At 45.6% G+C, this 12,377-nt stretch overlaps 1 protein-coding gene across 3 annotated transcripts in view; it reads right to left on the bottom strand.

Annotated features, from left to right (window-relative positions):
- The window catches only part of TRRAP (transformation/transcription domain associated protein), a 1,102,174-nt gene that overhangs the window by 566,480 nt on the left and 523,317 nt on the right, over positions 1-12,377 (bottom strand). For all 3 annotated transcript variants that reach the window (XM_069209830.1, XM_069209829.1, XM_069209828.1), the window contains one exon: positions 40-221. In XM_069209830.1, coding sequence (XP_069065931.1) covers positions 40-221 — 182 coding nt within the window. The remainder of the gene's footprint in view (positions 1-39; positions 222-12,377) is intronic.

The raw sequence follows: 12,377 nt of genomic DNA, 5'->3' as shown, positions 1-12,377 counted from the left end.
TACGTGAATCAACCAAATAAGAAGTAAGGGAATACTCACTTGCAATAGTTTAATAAGCAGTATGCTAGTAGTTTGGGTTCCTTCCAGTTAGTTGCTGCCATATTCTCTTTTCGATGCCTCTCTTGGAAAGCTTCACTCACCCACACACGCCGCAGATGACTCACTAAAGAATGCTGATTTGCAAGCCAATTGTCATCGTTTTTAACTATTATACTGATGATCTGTTTAAACAAACATTAAGAGACTTGAATGTAACAGGAACTTAACCAAACACTACAAATGTAAGAATTTCAGTGCAATATTGCAACCTAACAATGAAACAGATGAAAACCTTAATGCAAGCTTGAAAGAATAACAATGCATACAAGGATGGACATAAAAAAGTAAACCATTAATGTAACACTGTCATTCCTCAATATACAAACGATGGCATGGACATAGCCAGTATAGCAGCACATCTCAGTGAATCGACTCCAGTGCACTGCACAACTGTTCCTATTATTTTGCCATAAAAATAATAGACACAACATCATAACTCTGAGATGAGCTGTGAAGGAGGATCTAGATTACTTCCAGTATGGATCAACAGCAAACTCAACCTGGATCTACAGGGCCTAAAAAGTTGCTGTGACAGGAAGTCATTTGTAGTTACAAACTGTCTAAATAAAGGTTTTAAAATTAGTCATAGAGCTTGATAAAGTCTACTCTAAATTAAAACAAATGTATTTAACATGTAGAAGCTTTGCCCTTAGTACGTCACAAGAGCAAGCAATATGTTTTTGTACACCTGGTATTCTTAACTCACATGTTTGAAGGTGCTTCCAAAAGTGATAACCAAGAAAAAGAAGGATAGGTGAAATAAAATATTTGCCCAAGGACATACAATTTGGCAAAGTAGGAAGTCAGAATTATTCTGAAGATTTCTGGTTTCGCTTTCTACAAATCAGTGACTAAAATAGTGTCTATTTCTCTCTCCTTTTTAGCTCAAATGTTAATGCTTTGATTTTAATTCATTTACCATATGGGTAGGGCATGGATAGCAGGCAGAAGCCAAATGAAAGCTTGGCTCGTTTTGGGCTCAAGGATCCAAGAGGACCTCCAGCAGAGCCAGGCCTCGAGCCTGGATCAAGATTTTAGTGGCTCACCCATCTCTAACAAAGTTGTAGAAATCTGCATCTTCAGTAAACAAGGAATTGAAAACTCTAAGGAGTTCTGTCTGATGTCCATCTCTTGATGCAGTAGAAAATCTTAAGTATGACAACGTTAGGGGAAGCTGCATTTCTAAGCCCACCACATCATTCAAGATTAAACAAGGCACATTTGCCACAAGCACCACTGTGGTAAATATATGTGTTTTTATAAAGTCACACATTTAACATTTTACGAGTGACTACGAGCTTTGGGATGCGGTTGGTAGAAGTCGAACAAATTCATCTTTAATGATCCAATACTGGTGATATCACGGCAAGAGCAACACGGAATTTCAAAGGCAAAAGAAAGAAAAAAAACATCAGTTTTTAATAATGGGTATCTCAGAAACACTGAATATCCACAACCAAGTGCAGGATCCCAGAATACTATTAAAACAGAGAAAAGCTCTCTGCAGATAAGTCAGAAAATAAATGACCGTGTAAAAGCAACCTTTTCCTGGTTTTTGTTTTGTTTTAATTCAAATGCAATAAATAAATATTAAGCCTACTGACAATTTAAAATAGGTTAAGAACACAAACTAGCTTTGTTACCAAAGCTCTTTCCATGGTGCTCTTTTTGAACTGGGAGAACAAACTGTAATTGCTTCTATAGGCATGCAGATTTTAAAGAAAAGCAGCACTCTCACCTTGAAGCTGCTAAGGACTTCAACAATTCCAGTATCTGCACACTTTCAGTTCCAAATATGTGGAGTATTCAAGGATTTAGGCTCCACAAGCCACAATTCTGCTTCCTCCATTTCTCTTGCCTCATAGCAGCGGAGAAAGGGTTGATTATAAATAGCTAGATGCTGTGGAGGTGTCCTAATTGAAACAGATGCTCTTCTGTTCTCTGTTTGTTCACTCAGAATGTAAAGAATGTCTAGATGGGAGTGTGCCTTGCCACGAGAGAGGGTTTAAAAAGGTATCCCCGTAAGTGGCACCTCAATGACAACTGCTTGTACTTAAGTTTTCTGATTTGTAAAATTCGTAGCCATATATGCCTCGGTAAGGCTGTGTCTGCTATTTCAGCTTAAAAAGGGATGCCTTTCCAGTTTTCAGAAATAGCCTTGGCTCTTTACTATAGTTCTGGTAAATTGAGTAGTAATTTATAAAATGTCAGCCACTGACATCTATGTACCGACTAGGGCCCTCATTATAGGTTAGCTGGACTATGTAACTGGTATTTCCACTGAAAAGTCCAGCCATTATGAGTTTTTTTTACCTGAAATGCAGATTAAATGCACGCACCTGGACTTAACGGGTATTTTACCAAGTATTTTTTTTTTTTTAAACCAATTTGATGAAGAAGAAAAAAAAGATTTTCCACATCTTCTGAGCAGGTGGAAAATTTATGCAGGACTGAGAGGGAAGATGGAGTGTAGGGGAGAGGTTGGGGGCTACTTTAAGGGTGATTAGTTAGAGGGGGTGAGTCTGGGGTATAGTGGTGTAAGGCACACTTGAGCCTGACTGATGGGTGCATTGTGTGCTTCCCCAGACTGCTGCAGGGAGCAGGGCAATACTGCTGCCCTGAACCCCATCCTGCAGCAATTCACCCAAGTCTGGGGACGCCATGCACAGAATTAGCAGGCCCTGAGGTTTTGGACACTACAGTTCTGGGCTGTGACATCTGTAATTTCGACTTCCATGTTTTTACCCGGAGTTAAGACTGGCTGAAAGAACACAACTTTAATGAGGGCCCAGGTAAAGTATTAACGTTAGTAACATGCCATTGAGCAAACACCATTCGCCCCATCTTCAATTTCTTTTCAGGGTTGGCACAACTGCCCTAGATGGGGCTCATTTTGTGCAAAAAAATAAAATAAATAAGCTCTCCACTTTGTTGTAATACGAGTTGGGAAAAAAAATGACTTATTCAAAGGATCTAAAGTTTATTGCAGAAATAAAACTACTACTGTTCTTCCAGCTGAACTCAATAGATATCAGAAGCCCTTTTAATGAAAGCATGGTAAATCTTCATCTCATTAGATGAAGAATTGAAAAGATACAGTCCTACATCTTCCTCAGAGGAATCAGTTTCAGCATTTTGCCATGCTTTATCCTTATTTTGCAGAATATGCAGCTTTATGTCCATAATAGGTTCTTGAGGCTGACTTTGGTGATCTCCTCTGGTCTTTTATTGCTTGGGCATGTTTAGGTGTGACTGGTTTGCTCTTTTCAGTTTGTGAAACATAACCAGTATCTTCTATTGGTCCTTTATTTCGTGATTTATACAGTATTTTATGTGAATTAAGTGCGTCAGATCACTTTTTTGGTCTTGTTGATTATTTCTGAACGTCTGTCTGTTTTCTTTCAACACTGCGTGTCCAAAATGTCCTGTTGGTATTGTGCTTCTTTGAAGATTTTTGGACATTAGGAGACTTTCAAATTTTTTCTACCTCAATAGTTTTGTTACTGTGTCTTCGATTTTGGAGAATCAGACTTGGCAGCCATTTTCAATCTTCACTGTAATTAAACGTAGACTCAAATTTTTTGGCTTTTCAATACTGGAATCCTCCGTATTCTATGAGGGAGGATACTTTTTTTTTTTTTTACATAGACAGACTTAGGAGGTTTTTGACATCGACTGTGAGAATCTGTTTTTTTTATATGCCGATTTTTTCAGCTCCGATGATTCTCATCCCATGGCATTTCAGGACTATGGTATTTGTCTTCATGACCGTTTTTTTAGATTGTTTTTTCGCAACATGGGTGAGGATGGAAATGGAGCATAGAGATACAAAAAGAAGATGGTCATGAGAAGAAAGATGGAAGAAAATCATCTGCAACAAATAAAGGTTTCTGGGGAAAGGGTTGGGCTTATGTGAATGTACAGCACTACATGACACCAACAGATGCTTACAGGGCAGGTAACATTTTCAGTTTCTGGCATGTGTAGATATAGATAAACATGCTGTGCAGACTGTAAAGCAGTCTTCCCTTAAGTAGTGGCTAGCAGGGAGTATGTTGTAGAAGATTGGGACCGTGTGCAAAGTACAGGCTGGTCAAAGTTCGCTTGTTGGTGTGCTAAAACATCCACATAAAAATTCTTGGTAAAAGTGCATGAAGTAGACCAGGTAACTGCTTTGCAGATGTCAGCTGTATGGATGTTACTAATGAAGGCCATGGAGGCTCCTTTTTTGAGGGGAGCATGGGTAGAGCAGGGATAGACAAAGGTCTTTTAGTTTTGGTGTAACAGGTCTGTATGCATTTGACCAACCAGTGTGCTATTCCTGCTTTAGAAAGAGAATGGCCATTGTGTGGAATGGAAAAAAGAAAAGACGTGCAGAGCCATGAACACTGGACATTGGTGTGTCAAAACTAGGGACCTGTAAGGGAAGTCCCTGGCCCCAGAAATCTGTTCGCAGAGTGGGGAGGATGGGTGGGTTGGTAATGAATCGGCAGTTAGATAGTCTCTACCAGATAAGATGTTACTGAAGGTAACCTGTCCATCTGATAAGAGAGCAGCTTTCTTACCTTTGAATAGATACCCAGGCAATACTGTCCCTGGACGTGGGTCTGCGAACCAATTTCAAACAAAAAAGTCCTGCAGGACGGAACAAGCTAAGTGCCCGACCCTGCAGACCTGACTGTCCAGGCAGTGGTGTCCGGTAAACACGTGTAGAGATGCCCATGTTGCTGCCTGGCAGATGTCTAGGATCTGAACTCTGTGCGCTAGTGCAGTGGTCACAACTATAACTCTGGTACAGGGGGGCACGCAAGCCCTCAGGGGGTTGCTTTTTGGCCAATGCTAGCAGAAATTGATGCAGAGCATGTGTAGGAGGCTGGCCTGGCTTGTAGTGGGTACCAAAAGGTACTTACACCTTGTGCCAGGTCCAGGTATCCCTTATTAGTAGAAGAGATGTGTTTCTAGCAGCTTAGGTTGATAGAAGGTACCACTTATATCATATGCACAATATCATAAGAAAACACAATACACAGAGTTACTAAAAATAAAGGTACTTTATATGCACCATATACTCCAAAAGTGGAATGCGAATCACGAATGGACCCCAGACCTATGGGAGCTTGTAGAAGGTCACTGGGACTGTAAGAAAACAGTCAGGGTGTCCAAGATACCCCACCCCAAGACCCTGAAAAGTAGGAGTAAAGTAAACCTACTGCCCCAAAAGGACACAATAGTCGTGATGGGGGGATTCTGCAAGAACAACAAACACCAGCAGTGCACTGAAAACGGATTCCTGGACCTGAGGACCTGCAAAGCAAGGGGACCAAGTCCAATAGTCGCAACAGTGTCCAAGGGGGGCAGGAGCCCAGGAAACCCCGGATGAAGGTGCAAGGAAGCTGCCTCCGGATGGAAGAAGCTTGGAATTGTGCAAGAACGAAGAGGACTAGGAACTTCTCCTTTGGACGGAAGATGTCCCACGTCGCGATGAAGGTTGCAGAAGTGTTCCCACGCAGAAATACCGCAAACAAGCCTTGCTAACTGCAAGGGTCGCAGTAGAGGTATTTGGGTGCTGCTGAGGACCAGGAAGGACTAGGATGTCGCCCCTTGGAGGAGGAGACCGAGGGGGCGCTCAGCAACTCAGAGAGCCCTCACAGAAGCAGGCAGCACCCGTAGAAGTACCTGAACAGGCACTTGGAAGATTTGTGAACCAGAGTCCACGCAGAGTTACAAAAGAGGGTCCCACGACGTTGGAGGCCAACTCAGCGGGTTGAGCACTGCAGGACGGAGTGCTGGGGACCCAGGCTAGGCTGTGCACAAAGGAAATCCTGGAAGAGTGCACAGAAGCCGGAGCAGCTGCAAATCACGCAGTACACAGGTTTGCAGTCTAGCGTGGGGAGGCAAGGACTTACCCCCACCAAACTTGGACTGAAGAGTCACTGGACTGGGAGTCACTTGGATAGAGTTCCTGTGTTCCAGGGACCATGCTCGTCAGGATGAGAGGGGACCCAGAGGACCGGAGATGCAGTCTTTTGGTGCCTGCGTTAGCAGGGGGAAGATTCCGTTGACCCACAGGAGATTTCTTCTGTGCTTCTGGTGCAGGGTGGTGGCGGGCGACCCCCAGAGCATGCACCACCAGGAAACAGTCGAGAAAACCAGCAGAATGAGGCGCTACAATGTTGCTGGTAGTCGTCTTGCTACTTTGTTGCGGTTTTGCAGGCGTCTTGGAGCAGTCAGCGGTCGATCCTTGGTAGAAGTCGAAGAGGGAGATGCAGAGGAACTCTGGTGAGCTCTTGCATTCGTTATCTGAAGAATTCTCCAAAGCAGAGACCCTAAATAGCCAGAAAAGGAGGTTTGGCTACCAAGAAGGAGGATTGGCTACCAAGAAAGGTAAGAGCCTATCAGAGGTGGTCTCTGATGTCACCTGCTGGCACTGGCCACTCAGAGCAGTCCAGTGTGCCCCCAACACCTCTGTTTCCAAGATGGCAAAGGTCTGGGACACACTGGAGGAGCTCTAGGTACCTCCTCTGGGAGGTACTGGTCAGGGGAGTGGTCACTCCCCTTTCCTTTGTCCAGTTTCACACCAGAGCAGGGCTGAACCGGTGTAGACTGGCTTATGCAGAGATGGGCACCATCTGTGCCCATCAAAGCATTTTCAGAGGCTGGGGGGAGGCTACTCCTGCCCAGCCCTTCACACCTATTTCCAAAGGGAGAGGGTGTAACACCATCTCTCAGAGGAAATCCTTTGTTCTGCCTTCCTGGGCCAGGGCTGCCTGGACCCCATGAGGGCAGAATCCTGTCTGAGGGGTTGGCAGCAGCTGCAGTGGAAACCCCAGAAAGTCAGTTTGGCAGTGCCCGGATTCTGTGCTATGTGTTATGCCACCCATGAGAGCCCATGCAAACTATGTCTGTGGGCCTGCCATTGCCATGGCAGCCTGCGTGAAATGGTGCAGGCACCTTTCTCTTCTTGCCTTATATTGCGTTCACTGCACCTGGACACCGTCAGTCACCCCTCTGGTAGGCCCTTCATCCCAAGGGCAGGGTGCATGTCCCCAAGTGTGAGGGTAGTCCTGCCCGAGCAGTGTACCCCTACAAACCCCAGACTCCATTCCCTGGGCTTTCTAAGTGCGGGGAAGCCATATTAAGGTATGTAGTGGACACAGGTCAACACGAGTGGTCTAACTACATATTGGCTTCTCTGAACCAAGGCATGTTTGCTATCAAACATGCTGGAAACATGCAACTACACCGATTCCAGTGCTAGTTGCGTGATCTCATGTACTCTGGGGGTTCCTTAGAGGATTCCCCCAGTTCTGCCTGGACATCCTTATAGGGTTTGGCTGCTAGCCCATGCTGCTGCCGCCCCCAGACACTGTTCTGCCCTCTTGCTGATGAGCCTAACTCAAGCAGGGGAAGACAGAACAAAGGATCTCCTGCAAGAGAAAGGTCTGACCACCTCTCCCTTTGAAATAGGTGTCTCTGGGCTGGGGTGGAGTGGCCTCGGAGTGCCACCAGACTGCTTTGAAGAGCCCAATGGGCGCCCTCCTTGCTTAATCTAGTTTGCACCAGTTCAGGAACACCCGGATCCACCTCTGGCGTGAAACCTCACAAAGGACTGGGGAGAGACCACCCCCATCCAGTTCCTCCTCTAGGGAGGTGCACAGACCTCTGCCACTTGCCCGGTTGATTCTGCCATCTGGGAAACAAGGTAGGCAGAGGCCCCTGGGAGCATCTGACTGGTTAGGCCAGGTAAATGACGTCCCTGACACCATCTAGGTGGGTTACCACAGAGAGTGACCAACCCCCTTTCAGGGTTACTTAAGGGCTCCCCCCCCCAAAGATGGGTCCTCAGATTCGTCGAGCAAGACTCTACAAGGAACTCTCTGCAAGACATCTGCCCCAGATTTTCAGAATTGCTGCTGGTCTGCTTTTGGAACAAAAACAAGACTGTACCCAGTTGAGAGGGCTTCCACTGAAACATTGGTTCTCCAGTCCTGCAATATTTCAACATCCGTGGCTGTGTACCCTCAAGGGTCACAAGGACTCTGCCTGCATCCAAGAAGCAAGAAGGAATCTTCCTTGGAGTGACTCCCCTGCATCTGCAGGCACCTCAAGACTACAACAACCGGCTGGTGGATCCTGTTGACCCGCGGACAACGTAAAGGCTCTGCTCACAGGTGGTGGTTCTGTGGTCCTCTCCAGGACCAACTTGGAAGACGGTGTGCCCTTGCTGCAGACACTGAAACAGAACCCTTGTGCACTGCAACTGTTGCTCTGGTCAAGGAATGTTGACTCTTCCTCCAGGAGATCTTCAGGTTCCAAGAAGCCCCAGTCTCCAGCACTCTGCAACTTTAAGACCACTTTCCACTCTGCAGCTCCTGCAACGTGAGACTCCTGTTTTGTAATGCTGCTGAGACCTCCCTGAAAACTCCCTGTGCTGCTGCCAGGGGGTCTCTCGTGGGGCCACTTACGACTATGGCTGGCTTTTCTTCCTGCTGAAGGCCTGCCCTGACTCCCCTCTAAAGTTCGGATCACTATGACCTTGCTGGTCCCCAAAAACCTACAATCTTCCTTGCAGCAACTATTTGCTTTTGTCAAGGCGTGTTGGTGGTCCTGCTAGCCACTGACTTTCCTGCAATCTGGCAATCGATGTGGGACAGCTTGTAGGTGACTCAAAGGATCGCCTTCATCCCCAGGACTCAGATGGACTTATTCCTTCACCGTCTTACAGAAACTTCACCTCCAAGAGGGTGTGCATTGCCTACCTGCACCACCTAGACATCTCTGAGTGGTCTGGACACTGTCCCTTTTTTTTCCCGGTTCTTCACATTCGGAATCCACTTTTGGGGGTCCTCCAGTCTGGTCCACGGGTCACAACAATAGCTGGACAACTGAGATTTCCACTGTCTCAAACAAGGGTTTCTGATGTCACTTCACCCTTATGCACCTGAGCTCCCTGGTGTAGGTACTCCAGTGTTCTGGGTATCCACAGGAGGGGGACACTCTCCAACCTTCTTTGTGCCAACTGGCTTCCTCTGGGTCCACTGGGAAGGGTCCTGAATCTATAAAAATCCAACTGCGGAAAAAATGGCATAAAAATCCTGTGTTAGCCTATGGGATACCCAGCAAAATAACAACTCTGCACCCGGGCGCCTGTGAGCTTTTTAGTACTTTCTTATGGCAAATCATTACTCCCACAGCCCTTGGGATTCTAAAACACTTACCTAGGTTGGGTTCAATGTATTCCTATGCTTTTCCTGCTTGTTACTAAGTGTATATTTTGTATGGAGATATACCAATGTTAGCATAATCTTAGTGTTGTAATAAAGAATATTTTATTCTCCCAACACCTACAGGGAGTGCAGAATTATTAGGCAAATGAGTATTTTGACCACATCATCCTCTTTATGCATGTTGTCTTACTCCAAGCTGTATAGGCTCGAAAGCCTACTACCAATCAAGCATATTAGGTGATGTGCATCTCTGTAATGAGAAGGGGTGTGGTCTAATGACATCAACACCCTATATCAGGTGTGCATAATTATTAGGCAACTTCCTTTCCTTTGGCAAAATGGGTCAAAAGAAGGACTTGACAGGCTCAGAAAAGTCAAAAATAGTGAGATATCTTGCAGAGGGATGCAGCACTCTTAAAATTGCAAAGCTTCTGAAGCGTGATCATCGAACAATCAAGCGTTTCATTCAAAATAGTCAACAGGGTCGCAAGAAGCGTGTGGAAAAACCAAGGCGCAAAATAACTGCCCATGAACTGAGAAAAGTCAAGCGTGCAGCTGCCACGATGCCACTTGCAACCAGTTTGGCCATATTTCAGAGCTGCAATATCACTGGAGTGCCCAAAAGCACAAGGTGTGCAATACTCAGAGACATGGCCAAGGTAAGAAAGGCTGAAAGACGACCACCACTGAACAAGACACACAAGCTGAAACGTCAAGACTGGGCCAAGAAATATCTCAAGACTGATTTTTCTAAGGTTTTATGGACTGATGAAATGAGAGTGAGTCTTGATGGGCCAGATGGATGGGCCCGTGGCTGGATTGGTAAAGGGCAGAGAGCTCCAGTCCGACTCAGACGCCAGCAAGGTGGAGGTGGAGTACTGGTTTGGGCTGGTATCATCAAAGATGAGCTTGTGGGGCCTTTTCGGGTTGAGGATGGAGTCAAGCTCAACTCCCAGTCCTACTGCCAGTTCCTGGAAGACACCTTCTTCAAGCAGTGGTACAGGAAGAAGTCTGCATCCTTCAAGAAAAACATGATTTTCATGCAGGACAATGCTCCATCACACACGTCCAAGTACTCCACAGCGTGGCTGGCAAGAAAGGGTATAAAAGAAGGAAATCTAATGACATGGCCTCCTTGTTCACCTGATCTGAACCCCATTGAGAACCTGTGGTCCATCATCAAATGTGAGATTTACAAGGAGGGAAAACAGTACACCTCTCTGAACAGTGTCTGGGAGGCTGTGGTTGCTGCTGCACGCAATGTTGATGGTGAACAGATCAAAACACTGACAGAATCCATGGATGGCAGGCTTTTGAGTGTCCTTGCAAAGAAAGGTGGCTATATTGGTCACTGATTTGTTTTTGTTTTGTTTTTGAATGTCAGAAATGTATATTTGTGAATGTTGAGATGTTATATTGGTTTCACTGGTAATAATAAATAATTGAAATGGGTATATATTTGTTTTTGTTAAGTTGCCTAATAATTATGCACAGTAATAGTCACCTGCACACACAGATATCCCCCTAACATAGCTAAAACTAAAAACAAACTAAAAACTACTTCCAAAAATATTCAGCTTTGATATTAATGAGTTTTTTGGGTTCATTGAGAACATGGTTGTTGTTCAATAATAAAATTAATCCTCAAAAATACAACTTGCCTAATAATTCTGCACTCCCTGGAGAGTGGTTCTTTCTTGTGTAACAGTTACTGCCTGACTACTGTGGTACTGTAAGTGCTTTACACTCCTCCCTGATAAGCCTAATCTGCTCTCCACAGCTACCCCTAGAGAGCTTTAGTCATCTAGGCACCGAAAGACTATCACTAATAGTTGCCTGGACTCAGCATAGGGTGTCACATGATAGCTGTACACCATAAACTGAGCCAATCTCCTACAATAGGCAAGGTGACAGATTTGCCTAATTGAAAAGGCATGACCACCTTTGGAAGAAAAGCCGCCCTAGTGCAAAGCACTACTTTGCCAGGATGGATATATAGATAGGATGGCTTAGATGATAAGGCATGCAGCTCACTATGCAATGAAATTGCCACAGAAATGCCACAGAAATAGCCCTTAAGAGTGCCCAAAGCAGAGCTCTGCTGGGCAAGGGACAGAATGAACGACAGGCCCTCAAAGAGAGGGGCAGAAAGGGGGTCTACAGACTTGTCTGTGCACCATGCCACAAATTTCTTCTAATGACATGCGTATATTGTTTTGGTGGAGGGATGCCTGGCTGCCAAGATAATGTTACAGACTTAGGGAGGAAGGTCAAAAGCTATCAACTGCCGCCGCTAAATCATCTAGCAAGGAAGGCGCACAGTGGGCAGGTTCAGGTTAAGAACCCTCGCCTGCTGCTGCGACAGAAGGTCTTCCTGAAGGGGCAGTATGATCCAAGGATCGATGGACATGCTCCACAGCTCGGGATACCAGACTCTTCATGCACAGTCCTGAGCCACAAGGATTACTTGGGCCCAGTCGTTCCTGATCTTCTTGAGAACTTTGAATTCCATTTGGGACGAAAAGCATCTCAAAGTGCCAACTTGGAAACTCCAGTTCGCAAAACTGCTGACACTGAACGTTCTAGGCAGCGGCGAACAAATCTAACCAAGGCTCTCCTCCCTACATCTGAGAGAGACCTTGTGCCACCTCAGGGTGGAGACGCCATTCAAGATCCACTAGGCTTTTTCTGTTGAGTTTGTCTGCTGTGGCATTCAGAGACTCCATCAGGTGCTGAACCACCAGAGATATGCCCTGCTGTTCCAGCCATGTCTAGTGGTGCAGAGCTTCTTGGCAAAGGGCTCACGACCCCATTCCCTCCTTGTTTGTTTGTTTGTTGCAGTACCACATGGCTGTGGTGTTGTCCATAAACACTTGCACTATCCTTCCTGCAGTAGAAAGGCTTTAAATGCCAGTCGGATTGCACAGAGCTCCAGCATGTTGTTGTAGTGTCCTGCTTATAATGGAGACCAGATTCTTTTGTTTTCCACCTCCCCCAACTGGTCCCCCCATTCCAGGAGCGACACATTTGTCAGATCTGGTTGGGAAAGGG

The sequence above is a fragment of the Pleurodeles waltl genome, chromosome 10, assembly GCF_031143425.1.
Source record: "Pleurodeles waltl isolate 20211129_DDA chromosome 10, aPleWal1.hap1.20221129, whole genome shotgun sequence".
In the NCBI taxonomy this organism is placed as follows: domain Eukaryota; kingdom Metazoa; phylum Chordata; class Amphibia; order Caudata; family Salamandridae; genus Pleurodeles; species Pleurodeles waltl.
The sequence above is the reverse complement of the archived record's forward strand: the minus strand, read 5'-3'. Positions and strand labels throughout refer to the sequence as shown.